We start from the raw sequence: 19,284 nt of genomic DNA on the forward strand, positions 1-19,284 counted from the left end.
TACAGCAGATACTTTGTTGTAAGAGGAAGTAAAGAAATAAAATAAAATAAAGAACACTTTGGCCCAAAATGGCTGACAACAATCAAAATATCGAATAAGGACAAAAAATGGAAATACAACAAAAACTGCATTACAGTTTAGAATCTGTACACAATATGGTATAAAACAATGTTTACATGAACAAAACAATGTGACAGCAGGTCTTGGGTATTTTTTTATATATTTGTTTTTATTATTTTGTCTTAACTTAGCACATTGTTAAAGCCATATCTCAAGAATTCTTTGATAGATTTTCCTCAAATTTGGCACAAACTCAAACTATGATTATTATGTATGTTAAGGTCAAGTGCACTGTAACCTCACATTCTATTTTCAAAGCATTTCATTTAAGTAAAAAAAAAAAAGAAATAGTAAAATACTCTGAGGGATTTTTCTCAAATGGGGCAAAAACTCAAATTTTATTCGAGAACTAACTAAATAAGTGTGAATTTGCGTATTCTGAACGAGGGAGACATTGTTTATCTCTTAGCTTTCACTATCATCAGAACCTCCGACCTTTAGATGCAAAATACATAATGTCTCGACAAACAGATATCACTTTGGAGCGACAGCTGAGCAGCGCTGTTTGAAGTTGTGTACTCTTTTCAAAGATATGGAACTCTTTTCGAAGAAAATCTTTTGAAGACAAGAACAAAGTCACAGGCCAGCATGAAGTAAAGGTATGTAATATATGGCCATATAACAGTGTGTGCACACAAAGACAGCAACAAAAAATCCAATACATTGGTGGTTAATATTCAATGTTATTGAACCCGATAGTGGGTATTTTCCAGGAGATGTTGTGCATGATTGCAACCCGTTTGTGGGTACATTTCATATACAAGGTGATGTTTTATAATTCCTTGTCCAAGCCCGTTCGTGGGTGAGGTTTTGGTTTGAACAAATGCAAATGAATAATTGCAGTTTTGATGTTTGGTGTTTTGAGTGACATTAACAAGGTTTCCATATATTTGATCTGATTTTGAATTGTGGGTTGTGCATAATCATGGAACCTGGGAAAGGAAAATACAATGCTTTGGAAATGCATGATCATGTGTTAATGGAGTCAAAAGTAACGCATTCAATGTGTGATACAATTAAAGGTCAAATGGAACCCTCACAGGCTGAACTGTCAGAAATGATTGAAAATCAGTCACAACCTGCAGAGATGGAAAAACAGGTGGACACAGATCATACTTACCAACACTCCTGGATTTTCCGGGAGACTCCCGAAATTCAGCGCCTCTCCCGAAAACCTCCTGGGACAATTTTCTCCCGAAATTGAGGCGGAGCTGGAGGCCACGCCCCCTCCAGCTCCATGCGGACCTGAGTGACGTGTATAAAGAGCGTGTCTGCCCAATGATGTTATAACTGTAAAATGATCGAGGGCGAGTTATTGGTTTCTTATGTGGGTTTATTGTTAGGCAGTTTCATTAACGTCCTCCCAGCGCGGTAAAACAACATACAACAACAGCAGTCCATTTTCGTCTACCGTAAAGCAGTTCGTCTGCCAAACAGCATTGTTGTGAAACCTTTAAACAGGACAATACTGCCATCTACTGTACATGCATATGGTTAGAAAAAGGATGTACGATTCAACCCTTAACTCAACAATGAGTAGATGAGTGTTGTGTGTGTGTAAATGTGTAAATAAATGAACACTGAAATTCAAGTATGTATTTTATATATATATATATATATATATATATATATATATATATATATATATATATATATATATATATATATGTGGTGTTTTGTGTTGTGGTTTGTGCAGCACTTTGAGACACGAGTGATTTAGGGCTATATAAATAAACATTGATTGATTGATTGATTGATTGATTGATTGATATATATGAAATACTTGACTTGGTAAATCTATGAATCTAGCGGTAAATATACTCCTTCCCTCTTAACCACGCCCCGCCCCGACGATGCCCCCCACCCCCACCCCCCACCTCCCGAAATCGGAGGTCTCAAGGTTGGCAAGTATGACACAGATCAAACATCTGATGTAAAAAAAAAAACGCACAGTGAAAATGACACCAAAAGCCCTAATGCACAGAATTGAAACACTTGAGAAGGAGAGGAGATCTAAATTAAACAAGGCAAGCAACATGCAGAAACATATCATGGAAATGATGGAAAATGGAGAGGACAAAATGGACGTGCAATCTGCTTTCACCAAATATCTCAATGTTATAAAGGAAACCGCAAGTGCACACACATCCCTCCTACCAATTCTACCAACAGAGGACCAAATCAATCACGACATATGGTACAAAGCCAAATTAATCAATCTACATGAATTCATTGAGCATGTTAACACCTGGATAAAAACACCAACCCTGGAAAATATGGAAGATTTCGAAAACGAAATTAATCCAAATGACAGCATTAGTAATATAAGTCACAAATCACATGGGAGTCACACACGGTCTGGTTCTAGTAATTCTAGAACCTCCTCAGTTCGCAGACAGGCAGAGGCCGACAGGGCTGCCCTCGCTGCCTTGGAAGAGGAGGAGGAAAAGATCAAAAAGAAATTGGAAGAGGAGAGGGAAAGAATCAGAAAGAAAAAGGAAATGATGGACCTGCATGCTCAATTGGCAGCTGCTGATGCAAAATTAGCAGCTTTAAAAGCTTCCAGCCTTCATGCTTCCTCACACACAGCATCTGATGGCATGAGCTCCTACTTAAAAAGAACCAAGGAACCAGCAGTCACTCTCAACCCCCAGGCTCAAGACTATCAACCCCTCACACAGCAGCAGTCAAGCCAAGCTTTACCAACACAGTCCATCCACCATCCACCTGAGCAACTACAAATATCAATCAATCAATGTCAATCAATGTTTATTTATATAGCCCTGTGGAGATCCTCGTCCTGGATCCTCCATTCCCTCCACGGAAACACCACGCCTGGTTCAGTGGTTACACACTTTTTATTTCTTTACAATTTATTTTTGTGCTCAATGTCTCTTTCAGCTTTTCAGCTCTCAATGACATGCGTTTCTCCTGATCTCCTTCGTCTGGCTCTCACTCCTCAATCGCCAGCCCCTCTCATGGTTTCCAACGCTGCTGATAAAGGAAACAGGTGATTAGATAACTCGTCCCAGCTGAGGTATCTGCTCACCTGATTGTATTTAATATTCATACTCTATACCTTCTTTCTCTCATTTTCTATCTGTTTTCACCTTCGTTCTCTCCTTTTCTCCCCATTTTTACTTTTATTCTCAACTTTTCTCTCAATCTTTGTCAATCCAATCCAATCCAATCCACTTTATTTATATAGCACATTTAAACAACAAGAACGTTTCCAAAGTGCTGCACAGCCATGTTAAAAACAATATTAAAAAAACAATTTTATGTTCCACCAATGACTGAATAAAAACACAAAATAAATAAATATAAAACCAATATAAAAACAATATAAAAACAAAATATGATTAAAAACAATTTTAAAGGGTAAAAGCAATTAAAACAGTAAAATAGAAATCAAAATGTATAAAAAACACAGAGGACAACAGAGGACAGAGGACCACACAACTCACGTAGTTTTAAAAGCCAAAGAATAAAAGTGGGATTTAAGACGAGACTTAAAACACTCCACTGTGGAAGCAGTTTGAACATGGAGGGGCAGAGTGTTCCAGAGCTTAGGGCCGACCACAGAGAAGGCCCTGTCTCCCCTGGTCTTAAGTCTGGTCTTGGGCACCACGAGCTGGAACTGGCTCTCGGACCTCAGAGCGCGCGCAGGAGTGTAAATTTGGATGAGGTCCGATAGTCCCAAGTCAGTGAGGGCCGGACCAAAAACTAAAATTTCCGTTTTTCCCTCATTCATTATTAAAAAATTCTGGGCTAACCAAGCCTTGACGTGGCATAGACAGTTAAGGAGGGGTGTCAGGGGGCCGTGGCTTTTTGAAATCGGCATATAAATTTGGCAGTCATCTGCATAAAAGTGATAAAACACTCCATGTTTCTTAAAGATATCTCCAAGAGGGAGGAGATAAAGAGCGAACAGGATGGGGCCTAAAATAGATTCCTGGGGGACACCACAGTAAAGCGGGGCAGAAGAGGAGGTGGCGTCCCCCAGCCTGACAGAGAAGGACCTCTCAGACAGGTAAGATCTGAACCACTGTGACGCAGTCCCCCTGACACCCACACAGTCTCTCAGGCGCTCTAAAAGAATTGTGTGGTCGACTGTGTCAAAGGCAGCTGTAAGATCTAAAAGCACTAAAATGGCAGAGCTGCCAGAATCAGACATTAAAAGCAAGTCATTAAAAACCTTTAAAAGTGCAGATTCAGTACTGTGCAAAGCTTTGTATCCAGACTGAAATGGATCTAAAGTGCTATTTTCATCTAAAAAAGGCTGCAGTTGTGCCAGAACACATTTCTCCAAAATCTTTGACACAAAAAGTAATTTGGAAATGGGCCGATAATTTGACAAACTTGTCGGATCAAGACCTGTTTTTTTAATCAAAGGCTCAACAACAGCTCTTTTACAAAGGGAGGGGACACAGCCAGAAATCAAGCTGCTGTTGATGATGTTCCTAACAGACAAATCAATAGTGTCCCAGATTTCTTTAAAAAAGCGAGGGGGGACTGGGTCTGTGGAACATAACGAGGGTTTTAGCTTGCCGACTATTCCTGTAAGTTCAGGCATGGACACAGGCTCAAAGTGACAGAACACAGTCGAGCACTGAGTGGCCACATTAAAACTTAATGGAAAACGAGAAAGATTTGCCAGAATAGAAGCAACCTTATCATTAAAAAAGGAGAGACATTTTTCACAAGTTTCACTTGTCATCTCCAGTGAAGTGGCTGGATTCGGTTTAAGAACATTACTAATAGTATTAAAAAGAACACGTGGCTTACTGATGCTATTTAAAATGAAGTCTGACAAATATTTTGTTTTCTCAGCTTTAACCACACTTTGATAATTTCGACAGTTTTCTTTTAAAATTTGATAGGAGACTTCCAAGTGATCCCCTTTCCACTTGCGCTCCGCCCTTCGCCACTCAAGCCGAGCTGTGCGTGTGCTTTCATTGAGCCAAGGTTCCTGTTTTGGTTTGGGACGTATAGCTCTGAGGGGCGCTCTACTATCCAGAATCTTAGAACATGTCGAAAGAAAAGAGCACATCAATTGTTGAGTGTCTGCAGGGTGTGATATACTCTGCATGGACTCAGTAAACAAAGGAGAAAAGGCGACTGCGGTGTCAGACCTGATAACACGCGCATGACGCACGGCAAGCGGCTTTACATCAGGTTCAAAAGTTAAATGAAACATAACAGGACTGTGATCACTGAACACCGCATCACCAATAACAACATTGTCAACAATAAAACCATAAGACAGTATGAGGTCTAGTGTATGCCTGCGTTCGTGTGTAGAACCACACACAGACTGTACAAAGTTAAAAGTCAATGACATTCAGGAAGCTCCTGGATTAAGGTTCGTCTGGGCAGCAGGTGTGAATATTAAAATCACCAACAATTAAGACACGATCGTATTTGGGCAGGATTTCGGCCAGAAATTGAGAAAAGTCATTTATAAAGTCTTTGTGGTACTTGGGTGGTGGATATACGACGACACACAGGACGACACCAGAAAGACCCAGTTCAAACATGCATAGTTCCAAGCTTGAAAAGGAGGATTGCAGGCGGATCTGACGGCATTTAAAGTCATTTTTAAAAACCACTGCTAATCCTCCTCCTTTTCGGCCGGACGACCGCGGAGAATTAAAATAGGAACACTCCGGAGGCAGAAGTTCATTAAGAGCGGCGGACTCACCTTCTCTCAGCCAGGTTTCTGTCAAACAGAGGAGGTCCAGTCCGCGGGAGACGAATAAATCCTTCAGGATAATTTTTTTGTTGGTCAAGGATCTTGCGTTCACAAGACCGAATTTAACGGGGGCCGGCTCGTCCAAGGCCGCTGCTAATCCAGGTGGGGCCCGACACAGAGCCCGCAGGTGGCGGGAATTCACGCCCCGTCTCCGGGGGCGGGGCCAGCAGGAGCGAGGCGGGCGAGCTTCCCTCTGCAGACCGACAACAGGCACAATCCAGGACCCGGGGGGATCCAGCGAACGCGGGTGCAGGAAGAGACCAGGTACCGGACCATACCTCCTTCGGGAAGCCACGGAAAGGCGGGCCAGGAGTGCCCTAACTCTCACCAGCTGGCCGCCACGTTTGCCGCGGCGCCGGTGGCGCTTTCGCCGGGTGGGAGGAGCCAGTGGGCGAAAAAGGAAAGGAGGAATCCGGCCAGGTGAGAACGCTGACTTGGACGTCGAAAAACCAACGTCGAAGTTGATCATGTCCGTGTGAGAGGGACACAGATCCAACAGTGTTTGGCGATCATACACCAACAGTGAGTTGACAGGGACAACAAAAAACGTGAACAGCACAAAAACAAACAGAACTGACAGCGAGAGACGGCAGGCCACAGCACACACTGGCGCCATCTTGGATTGTTATAACTGCGGCTCAATTACTAATATTAATAAGGTAAACAAGTTATCTTTTGAAGGTGTAGTCAGTAATTTAAAAACTTCATCCCAGTTTAACTGTGGTGACACTATCTAAATGAAAGCAAAACAGATGTCATCTTTCTTGGCCAACATGTTGACTATGCTCATGCTTCTTTTATAACAGACATGTCTCTAAAGATGAATGTGAAATTGACTTTAATTATTGTCCACCAGCAGGGGGAGCTCATCACTAGTACTACTGTGTGGAGGCTGGCATGTGGTACATTATTTCCTGTGTGTGTATGACTTATTCAGAGGGAGAACAGCACACTTTCACGTATGGCGTCTACCATTAAGGATTGCAGGAATTAATTTTAGGATGTTTTATATGAATAAGATGGATTGGACGTTGGCCTGGGAAGACATTCCCCTGAAGGTCTTCTTCATGTGTCAGCTGGAAGTACCCTGACTGCTGTGAGGGGAAATTGATGAGATTGTGAGATCATATGTTGGTGCAGGACAATGTCTCATGTGACTGAGCAAAGCTGGAATTTTCTAAAGAATGTTTGTTTTCTCCTGTCCCACAGGCCTCAATGAAGCACATCGTCCTCGTGAGCAGGAGGATGAACCACAGTCCTCCAACATACATGAGGAAGAAGAGGTACCACATTCCCAACATATCAAAGAGGGAGGAGAGGAGCCACAACCCCCCCCCGCCCCACATTAATGAGGAAGACGAGACGCCACAGACCCATAATGTTAAACTGACCCTTCACATTAAAGGGCAAGCGGAGAACCCACTGATCTTACACATCAAAAATGCAGAGGAGGACCCACTGACCCCTCACATTAAGGAGCAAGAGAACCTGCTGACCCCTCACAATAAAAAGGAAGAGATGGACCCACAGACCCCCTGCTTTAAAGTGGAAGAGGAGGACCAAGAGCCGCCACACATTAAAGAGGAAGAGGAGGAAGAGGGCATCAGTCAGCCTAAATGGTTGGAGGAGTTCCCAGTGACTGGTGTCCCTGTGAAGAGTGAAGATGATGAGGTGAAAGGTGAAAGTGAGGAGAGGGGAGGGGGGGAGCCTCCAAGCAGCAGCTCAACACAACACATGACAACAGAAGCTGATGGAGACCACTGTGGAGGATCACAAGCAGACAAGCTCTTAGCTCCACTATCAGATAGTGAGGACACAACGTCACACTCTCCTGACACTGATGATGAAGACTCTAAAGATGATAAGACATGTCACACTGACAACACTCACTTCACATGTCCTCACTGTCAGAAAACATTTAAATACCGTCATAGTCTGAAAAGACACATGAGAACACAGACTGGAGAAAAACCCTTTTCATGCTCAATCTGTGGTAAAGGTTTTGTAGAAAGTCGCGATTTGAAAAGACACATTAGAACACACACTGGTGAAAAACCTTTTTCCTGTTCAACCTGTGGTAAAGTTTTTATTCGAAGGTACTATTTAAAATCAGACATGAGTACACACACTGGAGAAAAACCTTATGTCTGTTCAATCTGTGGTAAAGGTTTTACACAAAGTCCATATTTAAAAGTACACATCAGCATACACACAGCTGAAAAACCTTATGTCTGTTCAATCTGCGGTAAAGGTTTTACACAAAGTCAATATTTGAAAGTACACATGAGAACACACACTGGTGAAAAAACATTTTCCTGTTCAATCTGTGGTAAAGGTTTTACACAAAGTCAGAATTTAAAAGTACACATGAGAACACACACTGGTGAAAAACGTTTTTTCTGTTCAACCTGTGGTAAAGGTTTTACACAAAGTCAGAATTTAAAAGTACACATGAGAACACACACTGGTGAAAAACGTTTTTCCTGTTCAACCTGTGGTAAAGGTTTTACACAAAGTCAGAATTTAAAAGTACACATGAGAACACACACTGGTGAAAAACCTTTTTCCTGTTCAACCTGTGGTAAAGTTTTTATTCGAAGGTACTATTTAAAATCAGACATGAGTACACACACTGGAGAAAAACCTTATGTCTGTTCAATCTGTGGTAAAGGTTTTACACAAAGTCCATATTTAAAAGTACACATCAGCATACACACAGCTGAAAAACCTTATGTCTGTTCAATCTGCGGTAAAGGTTTTACACAAAGTCAATATTTGAAAGTACACATGAGAACACACACTGGTGAAAAAACATTTTCCTGTTCAATCTGTGGTAAAGGTTTTACACAAAGTCAGAATTTAAAAGTACACATGAGAACACACACTGGTGAAAAACGTTTTTTCTGTTCAACCTGTGGTAAAGGTTTTACACAAAGTCAGAATTTAAAAGTACACATGAGAACACACACTGGTGAAAAACGTTTTTCCTGTTCAACCTGTGGTAAAGGTTTTACACAAAGTCAGGATTTGAAAAGACACATGAGAACACACTCTGGTGAAAAACGTTTTTTCTGTTCAACCTGTGGTAAATGTTTTACAAAACGTCAAGATGTGAAAGTACACATGAGAACACACACTGGTGAAAAACCTTTTTCCTGTTCAACCTGTGGTAAAGGTTTTACAGAAAACTGGTGTTTGAAAGTACACAAGAAAACACACACTGGGGAAAATTCACATTACTGTTCAATCTGCAACAGAAGCTTTTAGTGAGCGTTCTACCCTTGTAAGACACATGAGAAGACACCCAGGAGAGAAAGTGTTGAGTTGCAGTGTGTGTGGTGAAAGATTGTCTTCTAAGTACCAGTGTAAGAAACACAAGTGTGCTGGTGAGAACAGCAGCAGCAAATGAAACTGCAGGATTTGAAATAAACTGTCCAGACTTTCATTTTGACTTTCTAACAACATCAGCACATATAACATGTGTGACATTGTTGTTTGTCTAACAATATTTTAAAATTTCTTCTACATTTATTGCTGAGATATTTTATGACAGTGCTTTTTTCAGTCAAATACATGCATAAATATGCAACATTGTGTACTTTTATTAAAACATGGACAGAACAATTTGAGTAAAAAGGTGGGAATAAACAGTACGGGACATATTTTACATGCAATAATCATTTAATGGGTGTATATATATAAATATATGTATATGTGTGTACGTATATATGTGTGTATGTATATGTATATATATTCAGCATACAATTTTAGACTTATTCATATGAAATATTGAAGTATTACATATTTGTATTTGTAATTGTTAATAATCCCATAGATTATCACCTTTATATGATATACATATGTACTGGTTCACATCTGAAACATCTTCTGGAACACTTCAGGAAGCATATTATTATTTACTTTATACATCATTTGAACAGTTGTCTTTTATACAATTGTAAAATGTGTGACTTTTTCAATAATCTCTTGGGTCTCTATAATCTATTTTATTCATTATCCTTATTATGATTGTGTATTATGATTGTATTGTGATTGTTTTATATGTATGTCCCCAGACCTTTATGCAATATAAAAGTGAGGGAAAATGTCTGAATTGTTTGTGGAAGGATGGCTTTGTTTTTACTTACATTTGTGGATACATCAAATAAATCCAGTATTGTGTTTTAAATATTTTTATGTTTTTTTTTGTTTTTTTAACATCCCGAAATCATCAATATCAGTCAAAGTTTGGAGTGTCAGACAAAAGCCAATATTGTACATCATCCCACAGAGATTTACTTTGCATACATTCTTAAAATAAACTGTTTATTTTGTTTCCCTATCACAAAAACAAACAAGTGTTGTCGTCAATTGCAAAACAACATCCTAAAAAATATTTTAAGTGGTTAATTATGTTTTTTTTTTTTATAAATTAACTCCTTTGCCTTAGGAAGAATGGAAACTTACAAGTTATGAGTATTTTTTTGTTCCAGAGAAAATACAGTAAATAAGAAATAGTAAATAATTAAAAAAGATGATATACAGTAATTTGAATATTTTGAATGAAAGCCTTTTAAAAAATATATATATTTTTTTTTTTGCAGGTTGTACTTAATGAAATCTTCAAATAATAAACTATTTTTATCAGTCAATAATTGCATCAGTGTCCAAATGCCTTTTTCAAACCATTGCTGTACAAAGATGGATTTGTTTCTCATTTTAATATAAGAACAATTCCATAGTGGAGTATTGTGTGTGATGAAGTTGTGTTTGTAAATTAGTTTCCAGTACAACAACACTTGCTGGTAGGGATGGGTACTGTTCACTTCTAATTCCATGTTTTATGTGTTATATATGTCAATATATTGTGTGTTTGTATTTTGCCAACATGGTAGAATCACATGATAGGCAGGTTGTATCATGTTTTTCTGTCACCTTGAGGAAATGGCATAAAGAGGAAGATGACAATATAATGTCACTTGGACAATGATGTACAGAACAGAGGAGATGTATTTCATTTTTATTTTTGCTTTTAGGTGATTTTTTTTTAAAATTATTATTTCACAAAACCTCTCCATTATCCAGCTATGGATTTCTGGTAGCTGGTTAAAAAGAGATGGAAGAGGATAAGGAGGGGATGTATGAGGAAGGTATGGACATGGATAGGACTAGAGGGGAGAGAGGAAAGAAGGGGAGAGGAGGTCATGAAGGAAAGTAGCGCACTAAAAGAGTAGAAAGGATGAAAAATATTATGGTTGATAATTGCAAGATTATATATACATTGAAGTCAGATCAAGACATGAAGGATATTAGTTTGATGACACAGGTTAAGGGATTAAAAAAGGACATTGGAGAGGTGGAGATGGCCAAAGTGCTAAAGGACGGAAGTCGCTTGATTAAATGTAAAAATGGAGAGTAAAAGAACAAAAGCAATGCGATTGCAAAAGCTGTGCAATAAGATACTAAAGGAAAGAATGGAAGTGGGAGAATGAAAGGGGGCCAGAGGAGTCGTGACAGGAATCCCAAGAGCAGAACATTTAGAAGATTTGAAAATAAAAATGAAAAGGGTGAACTGTCACAATGATGCAGAGAATGATGGCATTTAGAAATGGAGAAAAGATGGAGAGCGAATCTGTGCTTGTGCAGTTTGTCCAGGAAGTCCTCCCAAGAAAAAGTCATGTTTTATGCTTTTTAAGCTTTTAGGTTACAACTTACGTGCCACCCCCAGTACCTTGTTTCAAGTGCCAACACTCTGGGCACATAGTAGTGTGTGTCATGCCAAGATGAGATGTGGACGGTGTGGAGGGGAGCAGGAATATGGACAATGTGGAAAATAATGGTGACTGGGAACAATTTATGGAAATAACAGACATGATATCAAAGGAAGTGGATACAAATCAAGTTATTGTGCAAATGAATGTAGATGTTACAAAGTGCATAATGGAAACAGCCAAATAGAGCATACCAAGGAGTAGAATAGGAAGAAGAAGGAAGATGGTGGACACGTGTGACACTTACAATTAGTAGTCACAAGTGTTTTGCAAAATGAATGTGGAAATATAGTATCCTAATCTAGTTGGAGGTATTTTCATACCTAAAGTAACAGTTAAAGGCCTACTGAAAGCCACTACTAGCCACCACGCAGTCTGATAGTTTATATATCAATGATGAAATATTAACATTGCAACACATGCCAATACGGCCTTTTTAGTTTACTAAATTGCAATTTTTCATTTCCCGCCAAGTGTCGTGTTGAAAACGTCGCGGTATGATGACTCGTATGATGACGCGTGCGTTTGACGTCTCGGCTTGTAGTGGACATTATTTTCCAGCCTCATCCCAGCTATAAGTAGTCTGCTTTAATCGCATAATTACACAGTATTCTGGACATCTGTGTTGCTGAATCTTTTGCAATTTGTTCAATTAATAATGGAGAAGTCAAAGTAGAAAGATGGAGGTGGGAAGCTTTTAGCCTTTAGCCACACAAACACAGCCGGTGTTTTCTTGTTTACATTCCCGAAGGTGAAGCTTTACTATGGATCAGAGTGGTCAAGCGAACATGGATCTCGACCACATGTCAACCGGCAGGTTTCGGTGAGAAAATTGTGCTAATAAGTTGGCTCTTACCGTAGTTATGAGCGGAGCCAGCGTCGTCCTGCAGCTGCTGCAGCGACTATTAACTCCTCCCACGAACACACTGGCCGTCACCACACCCGTGGCCACACCCCTCTGACTTTCAGGTACTGTATAATCTCACTAAAACACTAGCAACACAGAAGGCAGATAAGGGATTTTCCAGAATTATCCTAGTAAATGTGTCTAATAACATCTGAATCGTTCTCACTGCAATCGCCTTTTTTTTTCTAGTCCTTCACTCTGAATTTCATCATCCACAAATCTTTCATCCTCGCTCAAATTAATGGGGAAATCATCGTTTTCTCGGTTCGATAAGCTCTAGCTGCTGCTGGCTATGATTGTAAACAATGTTCAGATGTGAGGAGCCCTACAACCCGTGACGTCACGCGCACATCGTCTGCTACTTCCGGTACAGGCAAGGCTTTTTTATTAGCGACCAAAAGTTGCGGACTTTATCGTCGATGTCCTTTTTCTTTCTTTTCTTAGTTTATTTGGAATATGAATATTTACAACACAATACAATACGGACAATACAATATTACCTCACATTTCATCAGGAGTAGGAAAAAGCAAATCTTATTTAATCCTACCCCTCTCCCACTTCAGAGCGCCCACAAATACATACATACATACATCTACTCACCCTCTTTACAGCAGAATATCAAAATGACATCCGTGAATGAGCAATACAACGGTTCTGTTACATGCAATTAACTAATCCAGTCGTTACCAACATACTGAGATGAAGAATATCTTATTTTCAATAAGGTTGAAAGTGTTTCTCATAATTCTTCTTCTTTGTACTTTGTAAGCACTATTAATTTAAACATCTTCTTAAAATGGATCATATCAGTAAAATGTTTAATTTCTTTACTTAATTCATTCCATAATTTAATTCCACATACTGATATGCTAAAGGTTTCAAGTGTTGTATGTGCATGTTTTAAATTAGATTTTCCTCTAAGGTTATATTTGTTCTCTACTAAATCCTTTCAGCAAAAATATGGCAATATGGTGAAATGATGAAGTATGACACAGAATGGACCTGCTAGCCCCGTTTAAATAAGAACATCTCATTTCAGTAGGCCTTTAAAACTCTGATTGTTAAGACCTTTTCTAGGTATAGTCAGGTAACAAAATGTGTAATTGTAATTGATTTCTAGTGACAGTGACAATCTAGAAAAAAGAAAGCAGCAATATTAAAAGGAGGCCATGTCAGGATACAGTACAAACATGTCAAGTGAAGAGGTTTATTCAAGCAACAGTAGACATGTTTAATAAAAGAGTCAGGCCACACCCTGCCATGAGAAGACAATAAAGCACTTTGTGTCTTCTTTTTATTCCTCTGAAACAGAACAGGACACATGATTGGGAACACTAGGACCAGGCTACTCAGTGCGAGGCCTGTAACATGAGCACTGAAGTGAACACTAGGACCAGGCTACTCAGTGCGAGGCCTGTAACATGAGCACTGAAGTGAACACTAGGACCAGGCTACTCAGTGCGAGGCCTGTAACATGAGCACTGAAGTGAACACTAGGACCAGGCTACTCAGTGCGAGGCCTGTAACATGAGCACTGAAGTGAACACTAGGACCAGGCTACTCAGTGCGAGGCCTGTAACATGAGCACTGAAGTGAACACTAGGACCAGGCTACTCAGTGCGAGGCCTGTAACATGAGCACTGAAGTGCCTTGATCGCACATGTGGGTCACTCTTGGGGATACTGCAAATCTTACTTTCAATCCCAAACCCAGTCAAAACTAAACAAACATGTTTTGGGTGGAGAGCAGCGTTTTGTTTGGACCAGCAATATGTAGCTGTATTGACAAGTATGGCAAGTACCGACAGCCTTTGTGACAAAAGCAAAAGGGGAAAAGGGCGCCCTATGCTGGGAGCGTCGCCAAAAGCTTATGTAACTGTTGTGGGTCAGCACAATGATGAGACTTGTTCCACTGTTCTCAGCTTTATTTATTTTCCTTCCAACCTGCGGGCGACAATCTTACGCCCTCAGCCATGTAGAACTTTTCTGTGTAAATATACATCTTTAACAATTTACAATGAAAAAGACAGATACTATTCAAACTAAATACAGGTTACAGGACTGCTAAGTGAAGTCTTTGCAGAAATGTAAAGAAGATAGCTGGAGTTGCCTGCATAAGGACTTGAACCCTAGACCCTCAGATTAAAAGTGTGATGCTCTGCTGTCTGAGCTACCCAGTCCCTCTTCAAGCCTGATTTGCCCAACATCTAAGAGAACAGCCATATTGGCAACCTCAGATGAACGTGGATTAGTTAGGATGTTCAGTGACAAGCTGGGAACTGTCAAAGCTCAACTCACCAATTGCTTGAACACAAACCTCATTATTGACAATTAAGACACTTTTACATCCTCATCAAGTAAGAAGGTTTTGACCAAGAAAGAAGCTACTCTCCCGAAGTTGGAGCCAAATGCCTTGGGGACACAAGTTTAATAGTCAGTTGAGACAAATAGTCAGCTACTTTTGTTAAAGTCCAATTAACAGCAAAATGGCTGAACAAGGTACACAACAGGGTATTCAAACAAGATGGTTTCAAAGGGTTTCAGGCAGGTTAAATGAAGTTTAATTGTATGCAATATTCCTAACATTTATGGTAGTAAAACATTCTTCAATGACGTGGCCTCATTTTGGTATATTTTTAATTGCATCTGCGGTCCCCTCCAAGGTTTCTCATTGTCATCCCATTGGGTTGAGTTTTTTCTTGCCCTGATGTGGGATCTGAGCCCAGGATGTCGTTGTGGCTTGTGCAGCCCTTTGAGACACTTGTGATTTAGGGCCATATAAGTCAACTTTGATTGTTTGATACTAAAGTGACTCAAACATCAGAGTAAGTATGTGGTGATGCTAACCTTCGATAGCTCAGTTGGTAGAGCGGAGGACTGTAGTTGCTCATGCTGGAATCCTTAGGTCCCTGGTTCAAATCCGGCTCGAAGGATCACTCTTTTTTTTATTATTATTAAATCAAGATAAACAACACAAGACACACTTACAATTAGTGCACCAACCCAAAAACGTCCCTCCCTCATTCTCACTCATTCATACATTACATTTCTGTGTGACGTCGTTCAAATAAGAATCCAAATAATGTCTTACATCCTGAGGATGTAAACTGTGTGTTGTTTTGGCGTAAGATATTTACGAAACACAACCTGTCCTACAGTAAGTTGTTTCTTTCTGTAGGGATAGTGATGCAATGGATTATGTGTCTCACTACGGACTAGAAGATTCTAGGTTCAACTCCTGGCCAGCGTGCTGTTGTTTGTTAACTCAACTGAAACAGTATTCTGTACAATTTTAGGGGGGAAGTTATTTTTCTTTTTTTTTTTTTCTTTAAATATATTAACTGAAATATGTGTTTTTTTCTCTTTATTATTGCGAATGTATAACCGGTAGTTGTATCTGTTCTTATACCGTTTAAACTATCTTTCTTCTAAGCAAGGTTCATCTACACTTGAAGACTTAATTATTAGCCAGCTAAGAACTTTTGAACATTTCTGAAAAATCTGCCAAATGTTTGCAATAATCATAACATTCTCGGTAGTAAAACATTCTTCAGAAGCATTTAGGTACATTTTTTAGAGAGCCTGAAATGCTCAGTCATGGAGCGTAAGACATTCTTTTTGAGCTTCCGGGATTCAAGTACCTGTTCTGCTGACCAATACTAGACTTTGAGACCCCTTGGAAAGACCTCCTTCCACCCCTCAAAAGTCACCAATAGGGCAGACCTTGGTTACATTTGAATATGTAAACCCATGAAGATGTTGTATAGGTGAAATAGCTCAGTTGGGAGAGCGTCAGACTGAAGTTCTCAAGGTCCCTGGTTCGATCCCGGGTTTCAGCACAACTTGCTGAGTTTCTGAATCAAATCTTCTTACTAATAAGCCTTCTGTGGCTCTTACAATACTGAAATGGTCTCCCTGGCCTGCCAGCCTTGCTGGTGGACTCCTAGTATCAGTAGTTACACACCTTTCCTCTCTTTTTAATTTGGACAAGCGTTACGTGGTTTAACGGTGTATCGTTCCTTAAGCCAATGTTTGGTCTTTAACTGAGCCTTACATCGGGCTGTTTCAAACACAAATGTGTTGCCTTAGGGGTTTGTCTTGGACTGTATAACTTGAAAGTGAGAGTAATAAAGCTGAGCTCAGTGTGAGGTGAAGGTGCATCTAACACACCTACAGCAAAATATTAACCACAACTTTTTCATACAGATACACTGTCTAACTATTTGTGTTTTAGGTATTGTGGTTAAACCTTCAGATGATCACACTAACGCTCTCCCACCTGAACTAAAGTGGATGTGAGGGATGTTTTTGAATTTCAGTTTTTCAAATTAAACAGAGGAAAAACAATCATTTTTGAAAACTATTTAAATTAAAAATAGATTCGAAGGACTGCTGCAGGGGGGTAAAAGGACATTTTTTGAGAAATGTATGGAGGTCAGCATCAGCCAATTGAACCCTCAGATTAAAAGTCTGATGCTCTGCCGACTGAGCTACCCAGGACCTTTGATGTGCTGATATGTCCAACATCTGAGATAACATCCATATTGGCAATCTCAGGTGAAAGTGAATTAGTCAGCATGTTCAGTGACAAGCTGGGAACTGTCAAAGTTCAAGCTCCCCAAGTGCTTGAACACAAAGCTCATTTTTGACAGATAGGCCAGTTTTACATCGTCATCAACAAAGAAGGTTTTGACCAAAAAAGAAGCTCCTCTCCCGAAGTTGCCAACTCTGAGCTGCATTTAACTTGGATGCTCCCCAAAATATTGCCAGAAGCATTTTGTTTTATTTTTTAGTGGAGGTTAGCTGCAACAGGTAGAGCTGGTGAAGGCCCAGGCTGCAACAAATAGAAGGTCACTAGATTTTAAAGTCCAACATAAGCAGTCAGTAAAGCCCTGTTTTGGTAGTAAGCCTCATGTAAACTGTGTGTTCCTTTGGCCTAAGATGTTTATGATATACAACTTGTACGAAATTACAGGGCACGGAGCTAGTGGTGCAATGGATAACATGTCTGACTACGGATCAGAAGATTCTAGGTTCAACTCCTGACTAGCTCGTTGTTTTTTGTTAATTGAACTGAAACAAAATTCAGTGCTGTTTCTTTGAGAGTGTTTTTTTGCATTTAAAATAAATATCTACTAACTGGAACGTGCATTTTTTTTGTCTTGTTATCATTGTGAATAGATAACTGGAAGTTGTATCTGTTGTTATACTCGGAACATTCATTTAGAATAAAGTGGGTGAGGAAAAAGGTGAAACAAAACAAATCTTACCTGAGCACGCCTTCCTCTTGTTAGAGTAAAAATTGTTGGGGCTTGGTCACTAGCATTCAAACTAGATGTGACTATTCTGTCTATGAACATGAACAGGGAAGCAAACACATTATCATTCAGGATGGTTTGTTACAGCTGTGATGGTATAGTGGTTAGTACTCTGTGTTGTGGCTGCAGCAACCCTGGTGTGACTCCGGGTCATGGCACTTTACCCTTCCTGTACTTTTTTGATGATGATTTTTGATAAAAATACGTTTCTTGTTCCCTCTGGTAAGTGGTTGAACAAGATGTGAAACCAACCAGGTACTCTGGTGAAATTAAAAATATCTATTTGATGTCATTACAGTATTGTCCTTGATGCATCATTTAATATGACTGATGTGTGCTTTGTGCTGTTACTTTATCACTTGGTAAAATTGCATTATAAACTCAGTCAATCGATCAATACTTTCTTTCTTTTATTTCTTTCTTTAGTTTATTTTGAACATGAACATACTTACAACATAATACATCAGACACTTTAATACCATTTCACATTACATCATGTCCGAAAAGGAGTAGGATGAAGCAAAACTTATTTAATCCTACACCTTTCCCACTTCAGAGCGTTTACAAATATATACATTCATTTACTGACCTTTTTTGTAGTAAAATGACATCCGTGAATGAGTAATACAACAGTTTTGTAATATGTAATTCATTAATTCAGTCATTATTAACATACTGAGATGAAGAATATCTTATTTTCAATAAGGTTGAAGTTTTTCCTCTTCTTTGTACTTTATAAGCACTATTAATCTGAACAACATCTTAAACTGGATCATATCAGTACAATTTTTAACTTCATTACTTAATCCATCAATCCACCCATCTTCTTCCACTTAACCGAGGTCAGGTCACGGGGGCAGCAGCCTAAGCAGGGAAACCCAGACTTCCCTCTCCCCAGGCACTTTGTCCAGCTCTTCCCGGGGGAACCCAAGGCGTTCCCAGGCCAGCCGGGAAACATAGTCTTCCCAACGTGTCCTGGGTCTTCCCCGTGGCCTCCTATCGGTTAGGTGTGCCCTAAATCCTGACCAGATGCCCGAACCACCTCATCTGGCTCCTCTCCATGTGGAGTAGCAGCGGCTTTACTTTGAGGTCCCCTCGGATGACAGAGCTTCTCACCCTATCTCTAAGGGAGAGACCCACCACCCAGGCAGAGGAAACTCATTTGTGCCGCTTGTACCCGTGATCTTGTCCTTTCGGTCATAACCCAAAGCTCATGACCATAGGTGAGGATGGGAACGTAGATCGACTGGTAAATTGAGAGCTTTGCCTCTCGGCTCAGTTCCTTCTTCACCACAACGGATCGATACAGCGTCCACATTACGATCCGCCTGTCGATCTCACCATCCACTCTTCCCTCACTCGTGAACAAGACTCCGAGGTACTTGAACTCCTCCACTTCCCCCAACCCGCAGA

General features: G+C 39.9%; 1 protein-coding gene and 2 non-coding genes across 3 annotated transcripts; all 3 read left to right on the plus strand.

Annotated features, from left to right (window-relative positions):
• The first annotated feature begins 2,396 nt into the window (after positions 1–2,396).
• On the plus strand, positions 2,397–9,142 carry LOC133546624 (oocyte zinc finger protein XlCOF6-like). Its single transcript, XM_061892405.1, has 4 exons — positions 2,397–2,877; positions 7,085–7,158; positions 7,352–8,475; positions 8,560–9,142. The coding sequence occupies exons 1-4, from the start codon at positions 2,397–2,399 to the stop codon at positions 9,140–9,142; spliced, it is 2,262 nt and encodes a 753-aa protein (XP_061748389.1).
• A 6,257-nt stretch (positions 9,143–15,399) lies between these two features.
• trnay-gua (transfer RNA tyrosine (anticodon GUA)) lies at positions 15,400–15,486 on the plus strand. Its single transcript is given in 2 exon segments — positions 15,400–15,436; positions 15,451–15,486. It is a non-coding gene; the product is annotated as a tRNA-Tyr (tRNA).
• An 833-nt stretch (positions 15,487–16,319) lies between these two features.
• trnaf-gaa (transfer RNA phenylalanine (anticodon GAA)) lies at positions 16,320–16,392 on the plus strand. Its single transcript has one exon. It is a non-coding gene; the product is annotated as a tRNA-Phe (tRNA).
• The last annotated feature ends 2,892 nt before the right edge of the window (positions 16,393–19,284 follow it).

This window comes from Nerophis ophidion, unplaced genomic scaffold (genome assembly GCF_033978795.1).
Source record: "Nerophis ophidion isolate RoL-2023_Sa unplaced genomic scaffold, RoL_Noph_v1.0 HiC_scaffold_35, whole genome shotgun sequence".
NCBI lineage: Eukaryota > Metazoa > Chordata > Actinopteri > Syngnathiformes > Syngnathidae > Nerophis > Nerophis ophidion.